General features: G+C 29.4%; 3 protein-coding genes across 3 annotated transcripts; 2 read left to right on the top strand and 1 right to left on the bottom strand.

Moving 5' to 3' along the window:
- Nucleotides 1-211: 211 nt before the first annotated feature.
- On the top strand, nucleotides 212-5,017 carry LOC114181217 (putative rRNA methyltransferase YlbH). Its single transcript, XM_028067609.1, has 9 exons — nucleotides 212-460; nucleotides 555-655; nucleotides 1,307-1,408; nucleotides 3,077-3,181; nucleotides 3,296-3,400; nucleotides 3,622-3,760; nucleotides 3,904-4,019; nucleotides 4,097-4,153; nucleotides 4,563-5,017. The coding sequence occupies exons 1-9, from the start codon at nucleotides 316-318 to the stop codon at nucleotides 4,635-4,637; spliced, it is 945 nt and encodes a 314-aa protein (XP_027923410.1). The 5' UTR covers nucleotides 212-315; the 3' UTR covers nucleotides 4,638-5,017.
- Nucleotides 5,018-9,635: 4,618 nt separating this feature from the next.
- LOC114182447 (CLAVATA3/ESR (CLE)-related protein 25) lies at nucleotides 9,636-11,198 on the top strand. Its single transcript, XM_028069316.1, has 2 exons — nucleotides 9,636-10,116; nucleotides 10,894-11,198. Exons 1-2 carry the CDS (start codon nucleotides 9,827-9,829, stop codon nucleotides 10,931-10,933), a joined length of 330 nt encoding a protein of 109 aa, XP_027925117.1. The 5' UTR covers nucleotides 9,636-9,826; the 3' UTR covers nucleotides 10,934-11,198.
- Nucleotides 11,199-14,900: 3,702 nt separating this feature from the next.
- On the bottom strand, nucleotides 14,901-17,474 carry LOC114181730 (inactive LRR receptor-like serine/threonine-protein kinase BIR2). Its single transcript, XM_028068266.1, has one exon. The coding sequence runs from the start codon at nucleotides 17,269-17,271 to the stop codon at nucleotides 15,454-15,456; it is 1,818 nt and encodes a 605-aa protein (XP_027924067.1). The 5' UTR covers nucleotides 17,272-17,474; the 3' UTR covers nucleotides 14,901-15,453.
- Between the last annotated feature and the right edge of the window lie 6,766 nt (nucleotides 17,475-24,240).

Here is a 24,240-nt window from a genome sequence, read left to right as displayed (position 1 = left end):
TGTTTGTTTTAAAATCTTTTACAACTTTTACTTCGATACAAAACTTTCATATTATCTAATTAATGTTTTATTTATTAGTAATTGAAATACACATTTCAAGATTTTTTTATTAAATTTTATGTTGTTAATATATTTCAATAAATATTTAAATTTATAATTATTTTAGCCTCCTTTTTTAACTCACCTAAGCTGCAATCAGTAACAACATTATCACGGTACCTCTCTGAAACTTATCTCTGTTTTTTTTTTCTCTTTCTCTTCATTCAACCCCTTTTTCTCAAACTCCATTGTTTGTTATTTCTTCCAACATTAGCAATGGCGGTTTTATCGCCTTCAACACTGTCGCCACTGCTTCTCAACACCAACTCAGAGTTCGGTTCACCACCATCGTTTCCACTTCTCACCTTCTCCTCCGCACCCACCACTCGCTCCTCCTCACCCCTCTCTGTCTCTTACAGTAGTAAGTTTGTTCTTGCCACTTCACCCACATGGAAAGTATTCAATTTTTATGTTCTGAGATAACTGGAATCTCGTCTTTCTTCTTTATTTTGCAGAATCCGAAAATGGGTTGGCCAGTGAGCAGAAAAAAATCTTGCTTGAGCGCTATGGCTACGATATTGATGCTGATGAGTACTTTTCTCACTCGTCTTCTAAGGTCCCTCTGCTTGAAAATTTATGTGCCATATTATATCTCAATAGGATAACTGCCAATTTGGTCTCAAGATATTGCCATTTCTCTCAAGTGGTTTTTAAAGCAATCGAATTGCTTAAGTAATTCTCAAAGTATTGAACATTTATCACTTTAGTCTAAGTGCATGTTTTAGTTTCAGTTAGGAGAACTCAAATGTACTTTTACCCTGGCAGCAACAAAATTCAGTACATGTTTGATTAGAGTTACATAAATACTTTGGGGAATTTCCTTTGCAAAGTTGTGTGTTTCAATATATGAATTGATAAGGAAACATCCGTTGCTTCTGGAGTCAAAATATTTTTGAATTCTTGCAACTCTAGTCTAAACATACTCTTGTTCATATTGTGCATTGGAATTTGCCCAACATTTGCCAATTTTATCCAAACATTGTTTATGTTTTTAAGTAAAGCTCAAGGACCCATTTGAAAAGTCCTATAATATTTGGGGACTAATTTGGTAATTTCTAATACTTTACTTAAGGGACACTTTGGTGAGTACAATAGTTCAAGAATGAAACTAGTGGTTAACTATCTTAATGAAGGCTTTTGAAATTGTGTTTTGTAAATTTTGCTGTGTTTTCCCTTTTGTTTTAATCTTCTGAATGCAACACTTTAGTCCAAGAGGAGAAAGGAGCCTCTAAAAAGAAGGGGAGGGAAGCAAGTACAGGATCCACCGGAGGACCCCAAGCCTCCTCGTACTACCCATAAATTGCTTCAGGTATTCTCATTTTAGGACTTGCATCTTTTAGAGTGCTAATTGATGATGAAAATAGACTGCTAGTGCGCAATTGTATTTTGTAAACAAAACTGTGTAAGTGATGCATTCCAAGTAAAATGCGCCCAACACTCAACAGTTGTTAATTTAACCCCATTTTCATGCTTGGCTTTACTTTGTGTATGATGAATTTCCTGCATTCCTAAAGGTTTTAACATAATAGATGTTGGGCTCTCCTTTGAGTAGACATGCTGGGGAGAACCAGATCCGATGGGTTTCAAGCCATGAATAAACCCATATAAGAGACTTGACGTCACTTCTAATCCAAAATCTTAAGGCATTGTTTATGAGTCTTTTTCTTTATATATTGTTCATTTCACTTATCTCCACTCAGTATGGAACTCCTGACTCCACACTTGAATTCCTCACAATAGAGATGAATGAAATTTCTTAAAATTTGAGTTTGAACTAAGCTTAGCTTGAAAAACTAGATAATAGGGTGTGGATTGTCATCCATTTTTGTATACACTATTTTGACCTTATTACTAGTCAATGTGAGATCTTCATTAGACTCCATCACACCAAGGAGCTAAACATCTCAAGTGTGAAATTCTGGACTAAACAATGCTATTGTGAGTAGTCTAATGACCAGTCCAATAGGACTTTTGCAACAACCATTTAGACAGACTTTTTCTGTACCACCTTAGATTTTAGACTTAGGACCAACTCAACCTCAAAAGCTAGTTTATAGGGTGAGCGTTTCCCTCCAGTGATAATATGTACATCACTAGTGACTAGCCAACGTGAGATTTCCATTGGGATTTTATCACTTTTATGTTATAATACCCTCCCATATTTATGGGCTTCATATTTTCCTCTTTGAAGGTCATTCTTGATTTTAAAGAGTAAGAATAAAAGACAAGCTTATGGAGTATATCAGTATGACTCTACCATATTCAGTTCATAACTCCTTAAAATCTTTAGTTGGTTATTTATTAGATGGAAATGAAAGTTATGACTGGTGGTATGGTTATCAGCTCTGTTTCATCTAAAAAATATCTGAAAAATGGTATGGTAATTTTACTCCATTTCTTTCTTGCACCCATTGTTGCCTAGATATGTTCATCTCTCCGATATTAAAAACTTAGCGCTGCCTCATCTATTTTTTGTTGTGAACTATATCACTTGAACATTTTATTGTTTTATTTTATTTTGAATGTTGTGTTCAAGTCGTTATCGCTTAAAGTAGTTAACTTGTACAGAAAATTAATGCAATGCGTTCAGATATTTAACTGTTGTCTTCTTTTATAGATTTTCATGCTTTTTGTAAAATAGTCATGTGCTTTTTAGTTTCACTTGCCTCAAGACATTCAAAACTTAAGGGGATATGACCTTGATTTACTGATATTAAATTCCATAACAAATAGTATTTGAAAGTGATGAAACCTTGGCCTTTTCTTCCAGTACTACAAGGCTGGTTAGTTGACTTCAAAACAATGGAGGAGGGTGACTAAATCTGAGTCCTACAGTAATAATGGGTGTTTTTAACTTTGGTGCAAAATAATTTCTTAATCAACTTTGGTGCTGATATGATTAATTATGAAAAAAGTGAATTTTTTTAACTTTTCTATTGGCATAATTGATTTTGAATGTGAAATGGACCCCACATAGGTTCTTGGAGGAACAGCTCGGAGAGTGAAGCTACTCTCACCAAAGGGCATGGATGTACGCCCCATGATGGAAGTGGTGAAAGGTGCAGCCTTTGACATATTACAGGTACCAGTTTCATGTTTATCTCCTATGCACCACACTTGTTCTTTTGCTAATTATGTACAATTCTGTTGCAGCAGATTTCCTGTTTATGCTAATAATTTCATTTTCAATACTAAGGCAGCTGGTGGCTGTCCTGCAGCGTTGAGACCTGGTCGGTGGTTAGACTTGTATAGTGGCACAGGTTCTGTTGGAATTGAAGCGCTTAGCCGAGGTTGTTCTGAGGTATTAATGTTTTCAGTAACAAGCTTATTACATGCACTATAACTATAGATAATGAGTTTTTCAAGAATTATGATCACTGAGCCTTCTGTTGAAAAATGGAATTAGCAGATTTTCATCAAGTTCAGGGAGATGCACAAAAGGATTTTCAATAATCTGTTTTTACATTTTCCTGAACAAAATAATACTTCTTGCTGAAGTCCCTTGTTTATATGATGAATCAGGTGCATTTTGTTGAGATGGATCCTTGGGTTGTATCAGATGTTTTGCGTCCAAACTTAGAGGAAACTGGTTTTCTTGATGCTTCAGTCATACACACTGTCCGTGTGGAAAAATTCTTTGAACGTGCAGAGCAATTTGTAGGCAAGTGTATCTTTTCCTTTCAATTCCATTGTAATCATTAGTGTTATAAATGATTTTGTACCACTATAATTTTCATGTAATTTAACACCAAAATTTACATGTAATTTCTTCTGCTGCTGTGAATTTGAATTGTTTACATGCAGGTAACAGTGGTCCATTTGATTACATTAGTGTCACCCCTCCCTATACACAAGTTGACTATGGGGTGCTGATGAGGCAAATATCAGAATCACCATTGCTTGGAGAGAATACCTTTATTGTGCGCACCGTTTTCATACTTTCAATATTTGTCACTGTATTGGTCTTCTTCTCACGAATTTTTATGATCTGAATCAGGTAGTTGAGTATCCTTTGAAAACTGACATGCTGGATTCTTGTGGAAACCTTGTAAAGGTAATTTAAGGAACCAATACTGCATCTTCATAGCCTTATATATGTACTAATTGTCAACCATTAATTTTTCTTAACATTCTTTTACCCTGATGGGGTTCAGAACATGGGACCTACATCTATGAATTTATGTTATGCAATACTTGTAGATTTCAATGATATGCAAGCGCGGCTCAAGGATCTGGCAGACCTAAAACAAACTTAAGAATTAGACATTTTTTTTTCTTGGAGGTCTAAAACAATTAGTACTAAAATTTTGTTTTTGAGGTTTTTTGTTCAAAGCCTAAAACAATTAGTACTAGAAAAGTTTTGTTGAGATCCTTAACAAGGATTTTACCTGCTTGAACCTTGAGCCGACCCTGATGATATGCACTCCAATTTGAGCTGTTTAAGGGGATGTGTGTACATACAGATAACTGACAGACGGTTTGGCCGCACGCTCTTGGCGATTTATGGACCAACATGGTCCCAGAAGAAGAAGAGATGACACATTCATATGCCACAGTTGCAGTAAAGGCTGAAAAACATGCTGATGCAATATTTTATCTGTTACATGGATCAACAGGATTAGCTTTTGGCACCTATCTCACTTCTTCAAAAGCTGTTATTGTACACAGTCTAATGTTCCCTGCAACAGACCATGTTATGTCATGTAATGTGGTGAATTATAAGAAAGAACCTTGTATTCTTTTTCATTATGATATGTGATGATTCTCTTCAGCTTGAAATTACTTTCTTGGTTGTAGTTTAAGGTTCATTGGCCATAGCAGAAGTGGATTATGATTGTAAAACGAAAAAGGAAAACCCCTTTTCCCCCATAAGCTTTTTGGTATTTAAATTTGAACAAAAGTAAGAGATTGATCATGTATGTGATTGTGTGTTGAAATTTAGCATACAATGTAGTGACGACAAAACCAAACAACATCACGTGTATGCCGTCAAACAATGTAATCACAACAATTACGTAACCTTAGAATCACGGGAAGAAAAACATAAACTGTCAAAAGATGCTTTTCTCATCTTTCTTTAAGAAAAATCATCCCCTTTTTCTCTTTGCACTAAAATATTTTTGAATATATATAAACATATACTATTAGTACTCATACAAGTTATGGTAGAAATGCTTGCATACATACTTCAATGCTTAAATTGGTAAATGTCTGAGAAACATTTGATCTCTTAACATTTTCTTTCTTTACTCATCATAGTAACCTATCACATTTTTTCAGTTTTTCTTTCAACTCATCCTCATCTCGTGCGTGGGATTAGAAATTAGTGGGTGGTCTGTTAGCGGTCTGATATCGGGTGAAACAGAATGTCCAAGAAAGTTTGTTAGGATAGACACTAACTTGACTCTGACACCATGTTATAAGTGGACTTTGAGCCTAACTCAACTCCACAAAACCGACTTGTAAGGTGAGATTTGCACTTCACTTATATATTGTGAATTGACCTTATCTCTAGTTAATGTAGGACTTCCAATATCATCCCATATTTTTAGCAATAGTCTATCATCCAAACACCAACCATTGTAAACATGATAAAGCTTGATTAAGATCTCAAACCAAAAAAGATAACACAAAAAGAGACTTGTGTTGTTACAAAAAAAACTCATGGTCAAAACTAGTGGAATAAAGTTTCTCACCCACTAACACTTCATTCATTGAATTTAGTCTTTCTTCACATTTGAAGGTGCATTCATTTGTTTTACAAACTATGAAATGGCAGATCCAAACACCATGCTAAATAGAATAACCATTTACACACCAAATTCTGTGTTTAATTTTTAGTGATTATCATTATCATTTATACCATTATATAGAATAATATACCTTTTTGTAATTTCTTTTGATGTCATATTTTTATTAGACAATTCTATTCTTCCATAAATAATTATTTTTATTTAATAAAATAAGTAATGAAACAACTTCTCTCTACTTTAAATAATTAAGTACATTCTCTATTTAAAAATTACTATCAAATACATTTTTAATCCTATTATTACGTACTTTAAATTTTATTGTTTTATTTTTTTCAATATTATTCTTACAAAATAATTATATATATATATATATATTAATTTTTATTATTTTAATGTAATAAAAAGTGAATATACATATAAGTAAGCATATGTATTTTTGCTAGTTATAGATAAAGGGAATACTAATTTCAATAATAGTATTAGGTGAATAAATTATTTTTATAATTTTATCCTTATTGTTTTAAAAAAAGTTTCTTTAATGGCAAATGTTATTTTACTGTGATATCTATTTCTATTTCTGTATATTTTAAATTCTATACAATAAATAATGAAAATAATTACATTATTTTTTATTCTTTCTTATATAAATATTTTATATGAGAAGTGTATAATTGATTAAATTCTCAATTCAGGTCTACTCATAAAAACTTCTTGAAAACTTATTTAGTATGTATTTTTAGTTTGGTTGTTACAAATTTACTTTAAAGTAGCTTTATATCATAACACATTCTTAATTTGCTCTCCATTGTAAATAAAGATCCAAACTAAAAACATGTTACATGTATAAAGAACAAATTAAGAATACATAGGATCAAAGTAAATAATTATCAGATGATTGGAAATAAATTAATAATTTTTAATTGTACATAATTTTTTTAATAAATGTTTACATATTAGGACCCATTAAGAAATATGCAGACAAACTCAATTATGCATTTATAAACTATTTGAAAATAAGAAAAATAAAACTTTATGGAATTAAGAATGAGGGCAAAAAGTAAACATAGATAACTCTTTTTTGTTTAATTTATTTAAACTATTTATATTTTGGTGTGTAAATAATATTCTCTAGTTTGTCATATTATAGCTTTATGCTTTTCCAATGCTTCAACTACCACCAACTTCCTAAACTTGGAATCCTTGTTTTCAGGGATTCCTCCAAAGAGTTGTACAAATGTTTAAAAAGAAGGATAATCCATTTTTGCCCTACATATCCAATCACAAAATTAATCAATATTTAATATTTTTTTCTAAAATTAATTAATTATAAATATGAATAATATTTAGTTTTTTATATTTAATAAAAGGATCAATAAGTATACATCTTTAGTAATTTCTTTTATTATAAAGTGACGTAAACACATGCGCGAGGACATGTGTATGCATTTTTTTAAATATGTATGATATTATATTAGTAAGTAATGATATTATAATATTATTAAATTAATATATAAAATAAAATTATATTTATTAAAAATAAAGTAAAATATATCAAAAAAGATAATAGAATAACGGTTAATAAATAGGAAAAAAGAAAAAAAATAGAAATAAACGATTTTATAAAAAATTGTAAAAATAACTGTTAATTTTTAAAATTTAATAAATAATTATATTTTAAAGGGTAAAATTAGAATTTTGAAATTTAATACAAAAGAGGAAATCTTCGTATTGTTATAAATTACTAAAACATAATTAATTTATTTGATATTCTAATTGAACATTTATATAATTATATTTTTTTTTATTATTTAACGTCAAATGATATAAAATATAAGTCTTCTTGATTTCGAAATTTTTAATAATACTATACTATTTTATTTAAATTATTTTAAAAATATTTAGTCAATATTTAAACAAGTATAAACTAATAGAGATAGATATATGTGTTGTGTCACAGACATGATAAATATAATTTTTTTATATTAAATACTCAAACCTTCGCTCTCAAACTTATTTTCATTACTAAAAAGAACTTTCAATCAATTTATACTTTTTTAAAAGAATCACAATAAAGAAGCACAAAATAAATGGAATGATTAGTTGAACTAAGTAGGGTAGAAAGAACTTAAAAATTAGGGACCCCTAAACTATAATAATGTGGACTACAATATAAAATACTATTTTACGTATAAAATATAATAAATGATTTTTTCACTTTCAACATGCTTTAAATTTCACTTTAGTGTTAATATACTTTTAGCAACTTGATGACTGGGATAAATATCTCTAATAGATTGTAACGTCTCTTAAGAGAAAGTGGGTCATAAGTATACTTTTAGAATTATTTGTGTGAACCTCTCATAAGCTTTCATTGAAAAAAAAAAAGGAATGAAAAGAAAGTAACTTCTTTAAAAATCTAAAATCAAAACATGTGTATAAATTAAAAAAAAGGGTTAAATATTTTTTTGTTTCTTAACTTTCGGTGAATCTTAGAATTAGTTCATCTTGAAATTTTAAAATTTTGGACTAATTTAATCCTTCATTTTTTCAAAATACGTGGATTTAGTCATTTTAATTAAATTTTGTTAAAAATTAACTTATAGAGAAATTAATTAACTTCTATAAATTATTTATACATACACTAGTTTTAAACTTTAAAAAATGTTTTTTTTTTGTATAAATGCTATTTGAAAAAAATATATTCACATCTAAAAAACTTAGAATTAAAATTTTAGAGAGGATTTGAATTAGTTGCTACCATTAAATTTCAACCGTGTTTCCGAAGATGATTGATCAAAAAGATATGATGGTGTTGGAGAATTGATTCCGGTGCAAAAATAATAAATCAACGTGAATTTTTTACCTTTTAATTAATTTTGAAAACTAAATATATACTAATTTTATATTAGAAAATCAATTCTGACCAATTTTACATCACTTTGATATAGAACCAAACACACATTTAGTCTATCACTTTCAACTTAAAATTTGAAGATAATGATCTTACAAGTCTTTTTCTTAGTATTCCATTTTTTTCATTTTTATTTAATTTAATATTTATATTTGTACTAAATTTTCAACAATTGTGTTCTTTACATTACATTGATCATTGTTGAAGTATCATTTGATGAGCACTTATAATTTTCCAAGGTTTTCATTTTCAATTTGGTTCCTACTAAGTACAAACCTAGTGAGAGCTAAGAGTTAGAGATCCCTTTTCCAAGTTGCATGAAAATGCACAAACCCAGCAAAAGAGACTTCAAGTGGACACTTTTCTTACACCTAAACACCTTTTCTCATTCATTTTGGCCTTTTATGTTTCTCCATCCTCTCTTCACCCTTTCCCCCAATTCCACTTTCCATTTCTCTCTCTTCCAACACTGTCAATTCATTACACAGGTTTATAAACTCTGATTATAAACATATCTGCTTTACATAATCAAAACCATTCTAAATGCATCTTTTGCATCATTATAAAAGCCATTTACATTATTAGTACACTTTAATGATATTGTATTCATCACTTCAGAGAACTAACACAAAATGAGTCATTACAGTACATGGAGTTTCCTTTTACCAAAAAGCCTCCAAACTGTGACATATACTCAGTGGTTGAAGGAGTTTGAATTCAATGATAGTTCCAAAGTTCTTAAACATCTTATAACTTATATTAATTTAACACTATTCTCATTTTTACCTAAGAAAAAAAGGTACATATAAGTTGTCACAGTTTTGATATAGAAGAAGTACTTGTATACTAAAAGTATTGAAAATCTTTTCCATACACACCCCATAGAGAACAGTTTTTGTTGTCTGCCTTTAAATAGAGCAAGTTTCTCCAAGCCCGCCAAGTTAGAATCAGATATTGCTCTTTCTTTTCTTCTCTTTTCTCTCTCTTTCTTCTTCTTCTTCTTCTTGTGTGATCAATGCCACAATGTTGCTGAAACATTCTCACCCTTTTGCCTCCACTTGCCATGGAAAGTCACACTCATAAGAGGGGTGAAGATATGGGTGTTGGTGGTGTTATGAGTTGTAAAAGGTTGCTTCTTGGAGCATTGCTATCTTTAGGAGTCATCTGGTTTATGTTTCTTGCTATCTCAGTGAACCGACAAACCAAAAGAACAGTGATTGCTCCAATGAATGTTGTCTCCAAGCATTTGAAGTTGGTCAGCATGCAGAGGCATGTCTTGCATTCATCAAATTCTAGACTCTTCATAGTGAGCAAAAGAAGAGTGCCAAATGGACCTGATCCAATACACAACAGGTACAACATTTGTGTTTTTTCTGAAATGCTTTACGATGATGCTTTTGTTCATGTAATTTGTTGCATGGTTTAAACAATGAAAAGAAACAATTTTTCTCAAGAACCTTCATTCATGCCCTCTGATTAGACTCAGCTAGTTGTTACTTTTCTGCATTCATCTTAGTTATTTGGTGTGAAACTGAAGCATGAATTGCATATCTTCAAACACATGCTTGAAAAAACATGAAACAAAACAAAAACATGTTTTAGTTTTACTGATACATTGATTCATGTCAGATCATGAAAATGAAGGAAGAAGCAGCAGACATTGTTGGAGTTAATTCATGATCCATTTGATTTGATTCAATTCATTAGGACTTAGCTAAAGGGGGAGCTGAAGCATGATTTTTCACTCTTTATGAAAAGCTCCTTTAACTAACAATCTTTCTCTTATTTTCATGAGAAACCAAAAAAGACATCGGGTGAAGAACTGTGCCACTTTAGTTATTGGGGGAAAAAAGAATTGGGTGCCTCCTTTTCCTTTCTATGGAAAGCTTGATTAATTTATTGGAGGATCATGAACTACTTTTAACCTTATTTGCATAAAACAATCCAATTCATGTCTTATTTGAAATTGGAATTTTGCTTCCTATTGATGATGATGTTATTGTTAAATGTTTTGAGGACCCTTTATGATGATGATCATCACACTGTTGCACTATGCACTGCACAATTCTACCGTACCTTGGAATTTCATTTCATTTCATTTCATCTCTCATATTCTGAACTATTATTCAGGAGAGCAGTGAAAAGCAGAGAGCCACCTACACAAGCATGAGCATTGCATTGTGAAGTTCCAAAGCAAGTTTGAGGTCAAATCATAGAAGAATTTTTGCTATTCTCTTGTGGAAGAAGAATTCAGAGTGTGTTCTTATAAGATCATGTTATGATTACTTGTTACATAGTATGATTGCAAGTGCTTTTGAGGTTCTAAGTGTGATCCTTAATGTTTTCTATTTTTTTTTTCTTTCTTCTCTTTGAAATGTACCCTTTTGATGGTGTTGTAAATCAAGAACTTAGGAAATGAAGTAACCAAATTTTGGATGCAATCCAATTTTCTCATCATTCTTATCCTAAAAACTACACGTGAGAATTGAGAAAGACTACCCTTTTCAACACTATTTACTTTTTCCCCTTATTTATGGAAAGAAAAAAAAAACTTTTTCCTAGATTTATTTAGATTTTGGATATGCTGTGGGAAAAAGAAAAAAGAAGAGAAAGCATTTGTAATTTTTGGATTATTTGGAGCAGTAGACAAGAAGAAAGGCCAAGTCTCCATGCATCATATTATTAGTTAGGTTTTAATTTTTTTAAGTAATCTTGGGGAATTCCTTTTATGGTGGCACCCTCTTTCAAGTGCCTTGTGTTCAACAAAGCACTTTCCCTAATTTAAAGTTCATACATATAAACAATTCCTTTTCATTTCCCTTTTTACCTTCATCAATGCATCAAAATAAACATGGCTTCTCTTTGCCCTGCCATGTGGACCATATAGTGATGCCACTTAGTTAATATTTAAGATCACACAAAATAAAACATATACATAGGGCTCTAAAATAGACCCTATAATAGCCTCAAGTATAGGAAGGTTCCTACTGCAATATTTGTCTAGTGCCTTCATAATATTTTCTTGGTTACACTAAACATCTTTCTGTCAAATCCTACACAAATGTTTTTTTTTAGTTTCATTTTTTCAAGATCAGAAAGAGATTATATAAACGTGATCTGAACTAACTTTATATAAGGAATTGACGTCATTTTTCTATTGAAAATCGGTTTTTTTATCAGTGAATGTTAGTTGGTAATTTTGTTAGTGGAGAAGTTGAACTCAGAGTATCTCTCGATCTGTCTCTCTTTTATATATTTCAAATCAATCTTATATCTTTCAAATATTAGTGAAAGTTGAACCTACAACCTCTCGATTTTTTTTATCAGCGAATGTTAGTTGGTAATTCTGTTAGTAGAGAAGTTGAACTCAGAGTATCTCTCAATCTGTCTCTCTTTTATAAACTTTAAATCAATCTTATATCTTTCAAATGTTAGTGAAAGTTGAACTTACACCCTCTCTCACTTTTTCAACCGATTTTTACTACTAGACTAACTTAATAACTTAAAAATATTAGGTTTATAGACCTTCGTATTCAACTTTATCATTTTTACCTGGTGTGGAACTCATACTGATACTTGTTCTGAGCTATTTTTCATTAACATTAATGTGATGGATTATAGATGAATGGAATTTCAGAGATTTTTGCAAATTGAGGTATGACACTAAAGGCAAATAAATAAGCAAAGGAGCAATCCCTGGGTGGTGCTTTTTCTTTTTATGTTTGCTTTTTCATTGTGGTGTGATTTTCTATAGATTCGAGAAGGATGTGACTTGGTCGAAAGTAAGTGAGATTGAAATTATGAATCTGTTTGATTTTTGTTCCTCCATTGCATGGGAGACAGATTCTCACCCCTGCCAGTGTTTGTTTCTCTTTCGCAGATGAGTCTGCTCAATTGGATCACAATCTCTCTTTCTTTACCATTTATCAAACACCTTCTGGATCTCTAAGGGGGTCCCATTTCTCCTTTGTTTCAATTTTATTTACTATTTTTAGTATTTTATTATGGAAAATTATTTTTTTACTATTAAATTTTGACAATTTTTTCTTACAATCTTAGGTATCATCTTTTAAGTGATTTTTTCATTTTTTCTTTTATCTCATTCTTAATATTTCAAAACCACTTAAAAGATGACTCATGTTGTAAGAGAAAGTTGTCAAAATTTAGTAGTCTAAATATCATTCTCCTTTTAGGTGTCATCTTCTAGGTGGTTTTCCATTTTTTTTTTCTCATTTTTAATATTTCAAAATCACTTAAAAAATGACACCTCATGTTATAAGAGAAAATTGTCAAAATTTAGTAGTCAAAATATCATTCTCTTTTTATTATTTCACTTCCACAGGAAATACAAAATAAATAAAGTATGTCTGATAGAAAATAATTGGAAATCCTACATACATAATCGAATTATAAGATACCAGCACAAGCTTCACACACATGTGTCTCTGATTTTTTAACTTTCAAGAGAAAAATAAATTGAAAGTAATAATATAAAGTGTCTGAATATTAGAAAAGAAACTACAAATATAACTAAAAAAGTTAAATACGTGACAATCTTAGAAAAAAAAATTAATATAGTTGTTATTATTGAAAGTTAGTTAATTTAAAAAGTAAAATTGAAATCATGAAACATGTACTATAAAAGAAAAGAATCTTCTTTTTATACATACATATATATATATATATATATATATATATATATATATATATATATATATATATATATATAGATAAATTGATGTAAATGTCACGTCTGAGACAACTATTAGTTTTGGTAAAATTAATTTAAGTTAAAATTCTACTATTTTAATAAAAATAAAAAACAAGTTATATTAATAAAGATTATTTTTTTCTTATTATTAAAATTTTTTCTTTCTTAAACGAAATTATATATTATATCATTTCATGTGAAGTTATTTTGTTTTATTTTTAAACTAAATTATATACTATTTTGTTCCTACACTTTATAAAAATAATGTAAAACATTATTTACAACAAACAAACGGTAATTGAAGTACCGTGAACTATAATATTGTAAAATGTGTTGAAAATAATATTTTATATAACCTCTTATAAAATATAAAATATAAGGAGAAAATAGATACATAATTTAATTTAAAGACCAATAAGAAAATAGTTTGAAAAAAAAAACATATTTAATATTAAAGTAATAAGAAGAATCTTTGATTAAAAAAATGAGGACCTTCAATTGTTTATTTATTTGAATTGAAATTTTCATATTCCTCCCCTCATAATACGCCACACAGGGTTCAAAGTCATTGATATAATCATTTTGTTCAAGAACATTGCTTTGCTTGATTGGAATGATCCACATAAGTTGCCATCATCCTTTACTTTTCTAAACTATGAACATTGACCCAATAATTTTCATTTTATTATTTGGAGAATTTAGACAAAGGAAATTCCTCCACACCAAGTTAGATTGCATAAATTATTTTATATATTTTATCTAAAAACCTTTCAATTTATTTATTTATGAGAAACTCATATCTTAATATAAAACTGATTGATGACTTTTTTTTATCTTATTTTAATAAATTACTCGGTCAAAAGTCTTCAAACGACAACTGTTTTAATAAAGTATAAATTCAGCTGAGACATAAACATGATTTGAATCAACGACACATGTTGACCTTTCAAAGTTTCGTATAAATTTAAATAAAAAATCCAATTCATCACGCATTCCAATACAAGCTAATAATAAATAATAAATAATAAATAATCTTAATCCTTACAAAATTTTCATCTAATCTTCTTATTTACTAGAGAATTTATAAAAACTATCATTAACATAATTTTTTTTTTCTCAATGGTTCAAGGAACTAAATCTTCCACAATGACATTATCACTACATGAGATCTCAACCTTATGAGATCATGCAACTTAATGCATTATAGAATAAATGAAGAGTTTAATTAAGGGTTTATTCATCATCATTATTATGAAATTTGAGTTTTGAGTCTGAGTTTTATAATATTGTCTTCTACCGAACATTAAAAATACATTGATATTAGTACTGTAAAAATCTTTATAGCATATTTTGAAACATAATAATCATTGTTCATTGTTCATCAGTGTATTTTTTAAAGCATAACAGAGGAATCACACACAAAGACTCAGCAGAGAATCCAATTTGATAATTCACTACAAATAATAAATCATTCTAAGATCCATGTAACAACAAACATGAAGTGTTGAAATGGCCACCTAGGAGTATTTTTACTCAAACAGAAATCAAATGCTTCAAACTTTCCAATCAATTAGATGTAGATGATGAACATAACATCATGAGATGTCTTTACAGAGGACAAGTAGATGATGATGATGATGTCCAATGTTTTTGGTCTTGAGGACATGTTTATATATATTTTTGAGGATTAAAATCCGAGGTATATATTCCAAACATCTTGGACGGACATCATCAGAGAGATTGCATTTGGATACAACAAACAGTGAAACAAATAGATCTCATAAAATCTAACCTATCAGAAAATTTATTATATCATACAATACAACTAACTATACCTGATTGATTAGGGTCTGACCTCACCCATGGAGGAAATGCTCAAACAAACCATAAAACATTAGCACCATCCGAGAACAATCTCCACTCTGATTCACATAGCAGTTCAATGACGACAACAATCTCATCATCATCATCAACAACCACTACGCTGCCTCGTTTTCTGGCTTACCAAAGATCAAGGGAAAATCATCATCATGTTCAAAGAAACTCTGATCTTTGGATAACCCCTTTAGGGAATGATAAACCTGGTACATAGACCACCTATCTTTGGGGCGAGAAACCACACAATTCAAAGCAATTTTCAGAAACTGCAGAATCTCCTCATCATGTCCCCTTCCACATATGGCTTTATCAATGCAATCCTTAATCCTTCCCAAACCAGAATGCATGTTCACCCAATCCACCAAGCTACCCTTGAACTCTTCATCCCCATTGCTAACATCAAGAGGTTTTTGCCCTGTCACCAACTCCAAAAGCAAAACACCAAAACCATACACATCCCCTTTCAATGAAGCAACCAAAGTACTAGGATATTCCGGAGCTATGTAACCAATCTCCCCCAAATCTCCATTCACAAAACTACCATTTGAGTCTGAAGCCATGAGCCTTGCAAGACCAAAGTCCATCAAACGGGCATCAAACTCTTCATCAACAAGAATCACATTGGAGCAGATGTTCTGCTGTATGATGGGAGGGTGGCAACCATGGTGCAGCCATGCAAGCCCTCTTGCAGCTCCTAACCCAATCCTGAACCTCATCAACCAATCTAGCACCCCACCATTCTTGTGCAACAAGGAATACAAAGTTCCATTAGACATGTGCTTGTAAACCAGCAACTTTTCCTCCTCCACCACACAGTACCCTAACAGAGGAGCCAAATTTGGGTGCCTAACCTGCCCCAACCGGTTCATCTCCATCCCAAACTGCTTCTCCCCAATCCTACAAGCACTCAACCGCTTCACTGCAAGCGTGGAACCATCTGGGAGATCAGCCTTGTACGTTGTCCCTGTTCTTGTCGCAAAAAGAACATTCTCCCCACTGAAATTATGGGTAGCAGCCATCAAATCCCCCAATTTCACCTTCACAATAGGCTTCTGAAAGAGACTGACTTGCACAAGCTTATACCCTCTTAGCCTCAGAGCCCAATCACCAGCAGCACCCACACTAGAACCAACCCCATAACCCTTCTTCTTCTTCTTCCCACCCAAATGATACCACCACCAGAGACCAAAAGCCAGCAACAATGATGCAGCAGCACCAAACACCCCTGCAGCAATGATAATAGCAAGGTTCTTCTTACTCATCCCACCACACTTGGATCCGAGAGGACCCCCACATAACCCACTGTTCCCCTCAAAACCCTCCCTTTCAAACCCATGAAAAAACTCTGGGATTGTCCCACTGAGCCTGTTATTGGCCACAGAAAACTTCTTGAGCCTACTCAAACTCCCCAGCTCAAAGGGGATTGACCCAGAGAGCTGGTTATCCGACAACATCAACTCATTCAAATATGAACAATTCACAAGTGTGGGAGGAATAGGCCCCGAGAGTTGATTACCAGACAAATCTAGAGAAACCAGAAACGGCATCCACTTGCAGATCTCGTGCGGGATCTCGGAGGAGAAAGAATTTGAAGCAAGATTCAACCTTTGAAGGCTCTTCCCACAGTACTTCAAAGCCTCGGGGATCCGACCCGAAAGTTTGAAATCTTGGAAGTCCAAACTCAAGACCCGGTTCTCCCTTTGGTTCCAGCATGTCACACCCACGAAGTCGCAGATGAAACCCACGGTGGTGTTCTCGAACCGCCACAGGGCGAGGTGACCCTGCGGATCCGAAAGAGCTTCTTTGATGCCACTGAGACATTTAACATCGTCCTCGACCTGCGACGAAGCGAGAAGCGCGTGAAACCCCAACAGGGTTAGCAGAAAGAAGGAAGAGGAAAACGTGTTGCTGCGATCCATGGAGGGGAAAGGAGGTTGTGGGGTGAGGGAAAGGTTTGATTTTTATGGTGGGGTTTTGGTCTAACACTGTTGGAATGGTGCCATTGACTTGTGGGGTGTGAGAAAATGCAGAGATAAAAAGTGCAGAGAGATAAATGAGTGGAAGATGGTTAAAAAAAAGAAATTTTTGGTGTTGTTTTGGAGCTGTGTATGCATATACAGTGAGATTTGGTGATTGAAAAGAGCTTCTTTGACTGAAGATCCTGATTGGGAGAGGTTGTTTGACTGTGGTTTTCATCCATTATCTATGAATGCCAATGGTTTAGTTTGGTTTATAGATAAATTTATTAACAAAAATCTTACTTAATTAAATCCTCTCTAAATCACTACAATTTATTATAAATAACTAATTTTAAGTGCACCTTCTTCTTGTTTTAACTGATTTTCTCATTTATTTGTCTTTTTCAAAGGCAAATAAAACAAGTTGCCAACCTCACTACATACATTTTTTAAGGTAATTTTGTTTTAGGTATTAAATGTGAACATATGTTAATAAGAAGGTAACGAGGATTTAACGTTAAAGTTACTTAATGTAGTGTCTTGTGCTAGATTTGTTTTTAATGTGATTTAATATTATTTTCTTACTTCTTTAGTTTTTCATCTAATAATCAATAATATATCTTGTTGCATAACTTCATTTTATAGTGCAATGGTTCTTTTTAAGACATGTTACATATGAAATATGTCTTGTGTTAGATTTATGTTCAACATGGATTAAGATGGTAAATGATATATTATCTCTTATTGAGTTTTCATCAAATCAAAATTTCGTAAGATCTTAATATTTGTTTGTCTTTTAGCTCCATATTTTTAGATTATCTCATGTTAAATTTACGTTTTTAGAAAATGTGATATAAATTATATATTAATGTGTAATTTTATTTGTAATTAGATAGTTTTATATAATTATTTAAACATAATTTCATGAGGTATGATAAGTTTGTAAAATTCTTACGAATTATCTTAAAATTATATTAACCATAATTTTGATGAAATATTAAAAATAACAGTTTGTATACTGTTCATAATCATTAAACTCGTAATATTATTTAAGTTAGACTTATCAATAATAGAGTGGACTAGTTTGCTTTAAACGCCTAACATTTATTTATCATTACAATTTAAGATCTACCTTATTTGCATTGTTGTATTTTATAATTTTTGTTTTCCATTTTATGGTACAAGTGATAATCTATATATTTTTAATTTATATTGCATTCACTAAATTTATTTTATTAAGTTGTTAAATAATTTTTTTTATTTTCTTAACTTATTTTAATATTCAGATGTATTTTTAAAAATCGCCCATGAAGAAATTTTAGTCGAACATTAAATAGACCTAACCTAGGCGAACTCAAAAGTGTGTTGGCTTACAATGAATCAATAAATTGGACAGACTCAATTTAATAGCAACTGGTCCAGACCTTTATGAATGTGAATGTGAGGAAAAAAAGTACGTGATTTATTATTTATATTTACATAAATAAATTATTAAAATATAATTACTAGAACGAACAAAAAACTTTGAAGAGAAAATGTTCATAGTGAATTTGGTGTCATCCTTTTTTATTGCAAAGTTATTAAATTTTGGACTTAGGGAGGAAAATCTCAAAGTAAGCAATTTTTCTATTAGAAATAAGGGTGGTAATATGGGTCGGACTTTAAAAAAAAAAAATATGATAAGATTTCGATGTTTAACAAATTTATAAATTTTAACACAAATTTAGAAATTTTAATAAATTCATAAAATTAAGTAAATATTTTGAAGAATTTTGTGATAAATTAATAATTCAACATTTTTATCATATTCATATTCGTACTTTGATATACACGATGTATTATTCAAACTTGAGCACATTCAAAAATACATAACACTTGTCTTTTTTACTTTTCACTCATACGAAAATTTGGAACATAGAAGTTGAGAAAGAAATTAACCAATATACATAAATACAATTTTTTATTTTATTTTTTTATACGAGTCGCGATTGGCTCACGTGGATTACGAGTTATGCAAGTTGGATTTTGTAGGACAACGGACTCAATATCTCGACTCACCCATATTTTTTTGGCAGGTCTACAGACCGGTCTACCGAACCAAATTCACATTATCACTCCTAATTAGAAAAAATACTAAAGAAATTGGACTTATATAGTTTGTAATTTTTTTATAATAATTAAAAAAAATGCATACATCTCGGTTATATTTTTATAGTTTAAATATTTACCTAAATAGACTTGGTTGTAACTGTTGTAATATGATTATAGTAATCATATATATAGTTTATAAGACTATAAATATTTGAGAAATTTTGTCTATATTTAAGAAATTATACTCAAGTGGGATTTGAATAATCTCATGTAATTATGTAATTATATAGTTATAAATATTCAAATATGTCATAGATTATGATTGTAAGTTCCTAATTGATTGTAATCTCCTTCTATAGTGATTCTAAACCGTTAAAAAATACTATAAAAATTATAAATATTGTGTGAAATGCATTCAAAAAGAATATATATATATATATATATATATATATATATATATATATATATATATATATATATATATATATATATATATATATATATATATATAAGAACATGAGTTTTATAGAATAAACAAAAACATAAGTTTTACAAAAAAAAAAATATTGAAAGAACCATAACTATTACCGTGTTTTATTAATACTATTAAATAATATATTTTCAACAAAAAGTTATACATTTTAAAATTAGAATAGAATAACTAAAATTCAATGAGACAAAAATCTAATATCAAAATTTTAGAGAAATAAAACTCAACAATAAGATTGCATAAATATTTTATAATTAAAATTCCACATTCAATATAAACTATATATGTGTATAGTGAGATTTTAACTTTTCATTCTCATAATTATCATTTTATTTTTAAAGCGGTAGTTAAAGATAAATTTCATTACCTTACGTTACAATAAAATAATAATATATTAGTGATAAGCACAAATCACAAGTAATAATAAAATTTTATTAGTAAATTATGTTTATCGACAAATTAATGTTGGTCAAAAATTCATTAGTAAGGTGATTGTTGATTATCGACGAATAGAAAAATATATCAATAATTATCAACAACTACAAATTCGTTAGTAATTTTATGTTAGTAAATATTCGACAGTAATTATCAATAGATTTTGAAAATTGGTGACATTTATTAGTAAAATACGCGATTAGATCTTTTTCTTTCTCTTACTCTTCATCTTCTTCCTCCTCTCTTCCTCATTGCCATCGCGTTGTCACGTCACCACCGCCACCTCCAACTCATCCTCATCCTTATCTTCTTCCTCCTCCTATTTATCTTTCTCTTCCATTTTTTTCTTTTTCCACCTCCTTCTCTAACTTTGGCATCAATCGTCCGACGTCCTCCACCTCGGCATCATCGTCATGTCATTAAAGTTCATCCATGTCCCACCAAGTCACCGTTGCATCACCAACCGAGCCACTGTCGTGTCACCTCCTCTTCCTTCTCATTTTCTTATCTTCTTCTCACCCATCTTTTCTTTATATACAAAAAAAATTCCATCAGATTGGATGAGAAATGTGCCATCCAAATTTCCAATGGATTTATCGGTAGAATGAGAAATGATAAGTGACCAACGAAGATATTTGTCAATAATAAAAATTATAATTTACTGATGGATGATGTCAATGACTTTTATCGTCAATAACTGTAATGATAAGTTATTGATGAGAATATTCTTTAGTAGTACAAATTATAATTTATTGACAGATCTTTCTAACAAATTTGATAGTGAGAAAAGTTTTCGTCGATAAATTAAATTGTGAAATCCATCAAAAAAATTCATTAATAAACTTGAGATTATTGACCTGTCAGTAATAATCCCTCAATAATTAAGAAAATTGTTGTAGTATTAATTTGTGTCAAATACTTTAAAAAAAAAGGAAAAAGCTAAGAAAGTTCTTATGTGCTTTCAAAAACTTGATTCACAAGTTAAATATATCACTAAATATATAAAATAGCAAAACAAATTATCTTTTTTATTTAAATTTCATATGAAACCATAAATACTCATACATGCATGCACAAGAAAATAAGAATTACATGTATAATAGAATGATAAAACTTACGCAACTAAAATTTAATCAAGTTAAATCATCGTCTTATATTTCATTACCTTTTAGTATATAATGATTTGATAAAAACAAATGGAAATGAAATAAAAAAGTTTTGAAAAGTATAAAAATTATATTTTAGAAATATTAAATATTTTAAATAAATTAATTGTATGTAACATTTATAACTTAAATAATTATTTTCTTTTCATACAGGTTAAATTTTCTCATTTAACCAATTGATTACAAACATAATCATACCTCTAAAAAAAGGAATTAATCAAGCTAATTGTTTCAAAGCATATCTCCTGATACTTCTAAAATTGGTACTGTAGGTTACAAAAATATATTTGTTATTCTTGTCACCAAAAGTCCTAAGATGAGCACTAATACTAGAAACAAATTATTGAATGTTACAAAAAAAAAAATCAAATAAATATTTTTATAAGGAAATTAAAAAAGAATGTGCTGCCTTCCCAAAATATATTTAAACCTAATTTTTCATATTAAAATTTAGATAAAGCTTACACTTATAAGTTAATTTTAGTTGAAAGATATTAAATAATAGTCTTTTGGCCCATATGAAAGATATATAGCTTCTGCTGTGCATGAAGATCAGTTCCATGAAAGTTATCTTCAAATGTGCAAGTTTATAATATTATAAACATTTTTCTATGAACTTCTCAATAAATTATTTAAGAAAAAACAAAATTAATCTCTTTAATTATATATAAGTATATTTCTAGAAACCTTTTTTGTAATTTTTTATTTCTTTTCATTTGTTCATAAACCAATTTTAACTTGTAAAAAAATAATTTTAATTTTTTTCTTTAAAAAAATTATGGAACAATTTTATGTCCACATCATATATTGCATTTTTTATTAGTTGCATGGTATAATTAAGGTAACATATATACCTCACTTTTAAGTCTTTCACTTTGATTTCATAAGGTAATAAGTCACACTTAAATAATTGATTCATTTTACATGAACAATGTATGTACTTAACATACAGAGAAATAGCAACTCAAGAAAATGCTACAAACTGGAAACTATGTTTATTATAATTCACTATGTATTTTGTTTCAACTATTTCTGAAACTTCTTTATGTAGTTTATTTTATATAAAAAAATATATGTCATCCAAATTAAGAATAAACACCTTGATTAAGAGATAACGGTTGCCACATTGTTGTAAATAGTAACATTATAAACATCGATGTTAGAGTAAACATGCATTTTAATTAACTATATTTAATAAATAAAATATTGTAACAGTTTTTATTAATAAAATATATTTTCTTTTAATAACACTCACACCTCAATTACCAACACACCCAGAGAACAATGAATTAATATATATATATATATATATATATATATATATATATATATATATATATATATATATATATAATAAAATATTTTTGACAATGACGGCTGAAATATATTAATATTAAAAATAATTATTTCAAATAAGTGTATTTATTATCAGTTAAAAATCATAAGGAAGCATTGACGGTTTTTAGATATATATATATATATATATATATATATATATATATATATATATATATATATATATATATATAAAAGACAAAATGTATAACATTATAGAAATTTGGAAACAAAAATAGTAATAAACTGATAAATTAAAGATAAAAACTATAATAAACTTTTAAGATGTTGTTGTGCATGGTGTGAGTTGATTTAACAATAATTGACGAGTGCTTTATTACAAAAAATGTATAGTTTATATTTTAATTTGAAAGACATGACCCGTTTATTTATGGAGTGATTCTTAAGTAAAGAAAACATCAAATTGATTGTGATTTGTGAAGGATAACATATATATATATATATATATATATATATATATATATATATATATATATATATATATATATATATAATAGTATTAAAAATTGATTATTGAGGAGAGTGTTCTACTGAAGGATTTGAATTTTTGTGAAACATGTTATGGCTTTGGACAAACCTCTTCTCATGAAGAATTATTAGTAAATTCTTGTCTTAACCGTACAAGACAAATTTTATGATAAGGTTACCACAAATTTGCTTAATTATTTGGAGAAATAACATTATATATATATATATATATATATATATAATGTATAACAAAAATAAAAACCTCATATCATTAATTTCATAAATTTCAGTTGGGTTAAATATGTTTTTGGTCTCTTAACTTTCAGTTAATTTTAGAATTAGTCCATTTCGAAATTTTGGATCAATTTAGTCTTTCATCTTTCGAAATGTGTAAATTTAGTTATATTAATCAAATTTTGTTAGGTTTATTTGATATTTCCTATACATGTCAGGATTATATTTGAGTTGTTTATATTGTTTGATATATTTTTGCTTTAATGTTAAATCAAATATTATTATGAAACGCGCTTGAAATGTCAAATAAACTTAATAAAATTTGATTAAAATGATTAAATTCACATATTTTAAAATGTGAATAAATAAATTGATCTAAAATATTAAAATAAACTAATTTCAAAATTTACTGAAAGCTACGTACAAAAACATATTTAATTTCGGTTCCACTTCATTGAATGAACGGTCCATCTACTCTCCAACTATATTAAGATTTTTGATGTCATTTTTAACCCAAAAGTTAATTATAGTTATGAAGTCCATTTCTTCAATTTCTTTTATTTGCCAAAAGTTGATTTAGACAGTGTGGTGTGGGTTGGAAAGTGAAAAGCACTTTTGAAAAGATTCTTAAGGTGAGGTTGGTAAAGTCCACGGTCAATGCAAATGAAACGGTTCAAAATCATATATAAA

Source organism: Vigna unguiculata, chromosome 4 (assembly GCF_004118075.2).
Source record: "Vigna unguiculata cultivar IT97K-499-35 chromosome 4, ASM411807v1, whole genome shotgun sequence".
Classification (NCBI taxonomy): Eukaryota; Viridiplantae; Streptophyta; class Magnoliopsida; order Fabales; family Fabaceae; genus Vigna; species Vigna unguiculata.
The sequence above is the reverse complement of the archived record's forward strand: the minus strand, read 5'-3'. Positions and strand labels throughout refer to the sequence as shown.

Excerpts from the sequence above, each read along its gene's own strand:
- LOC114181217 (XM_028067609.1), top strand. The coding sequence starts at position 316 with ATGGCGGTTTTATCGCCTTCAACACTGTCGCCACTGCTTCTCAACACC. Across the intron at positions 461-554 it reads CCTCTCTGTCTCTTACAGTA|AATCCGAAAATGGGTTGGCC; the intron begins GTAAGTTTGTTC and ends TTTATTTTGCAG. Across the intron at positions 4,154-4,562 it reads CTTGTGGAAACCTTGTAAAG|ATAACTGACAGACGGTTTGG; the intron begins GTAATTTAAGGA and ends GTGTACATACAG.
- LOC114182447 (XM_028069316.1), top strand. The coding sequence starts at position 9,827 with ATGGAAAGTCACACTCATAAGAGGGGTGAAGATATGGGTGTTGGTGGT. Across the intron at positions 10,117-10,893 it reads CCTGATCCAATACACAACAG|GAGAGCAGTGAAAAGCAGAG; the intron begins GTACAACATTTG and ends ACTATTATTCAG.
- LOC114181730 (XM_028068266.1), bottom strand. The coding sequence starts at position 17,271 with ATGGATCGCAGCAACACGTTTTCCTCTTCCTTCTTTCTGCTAACCCTG.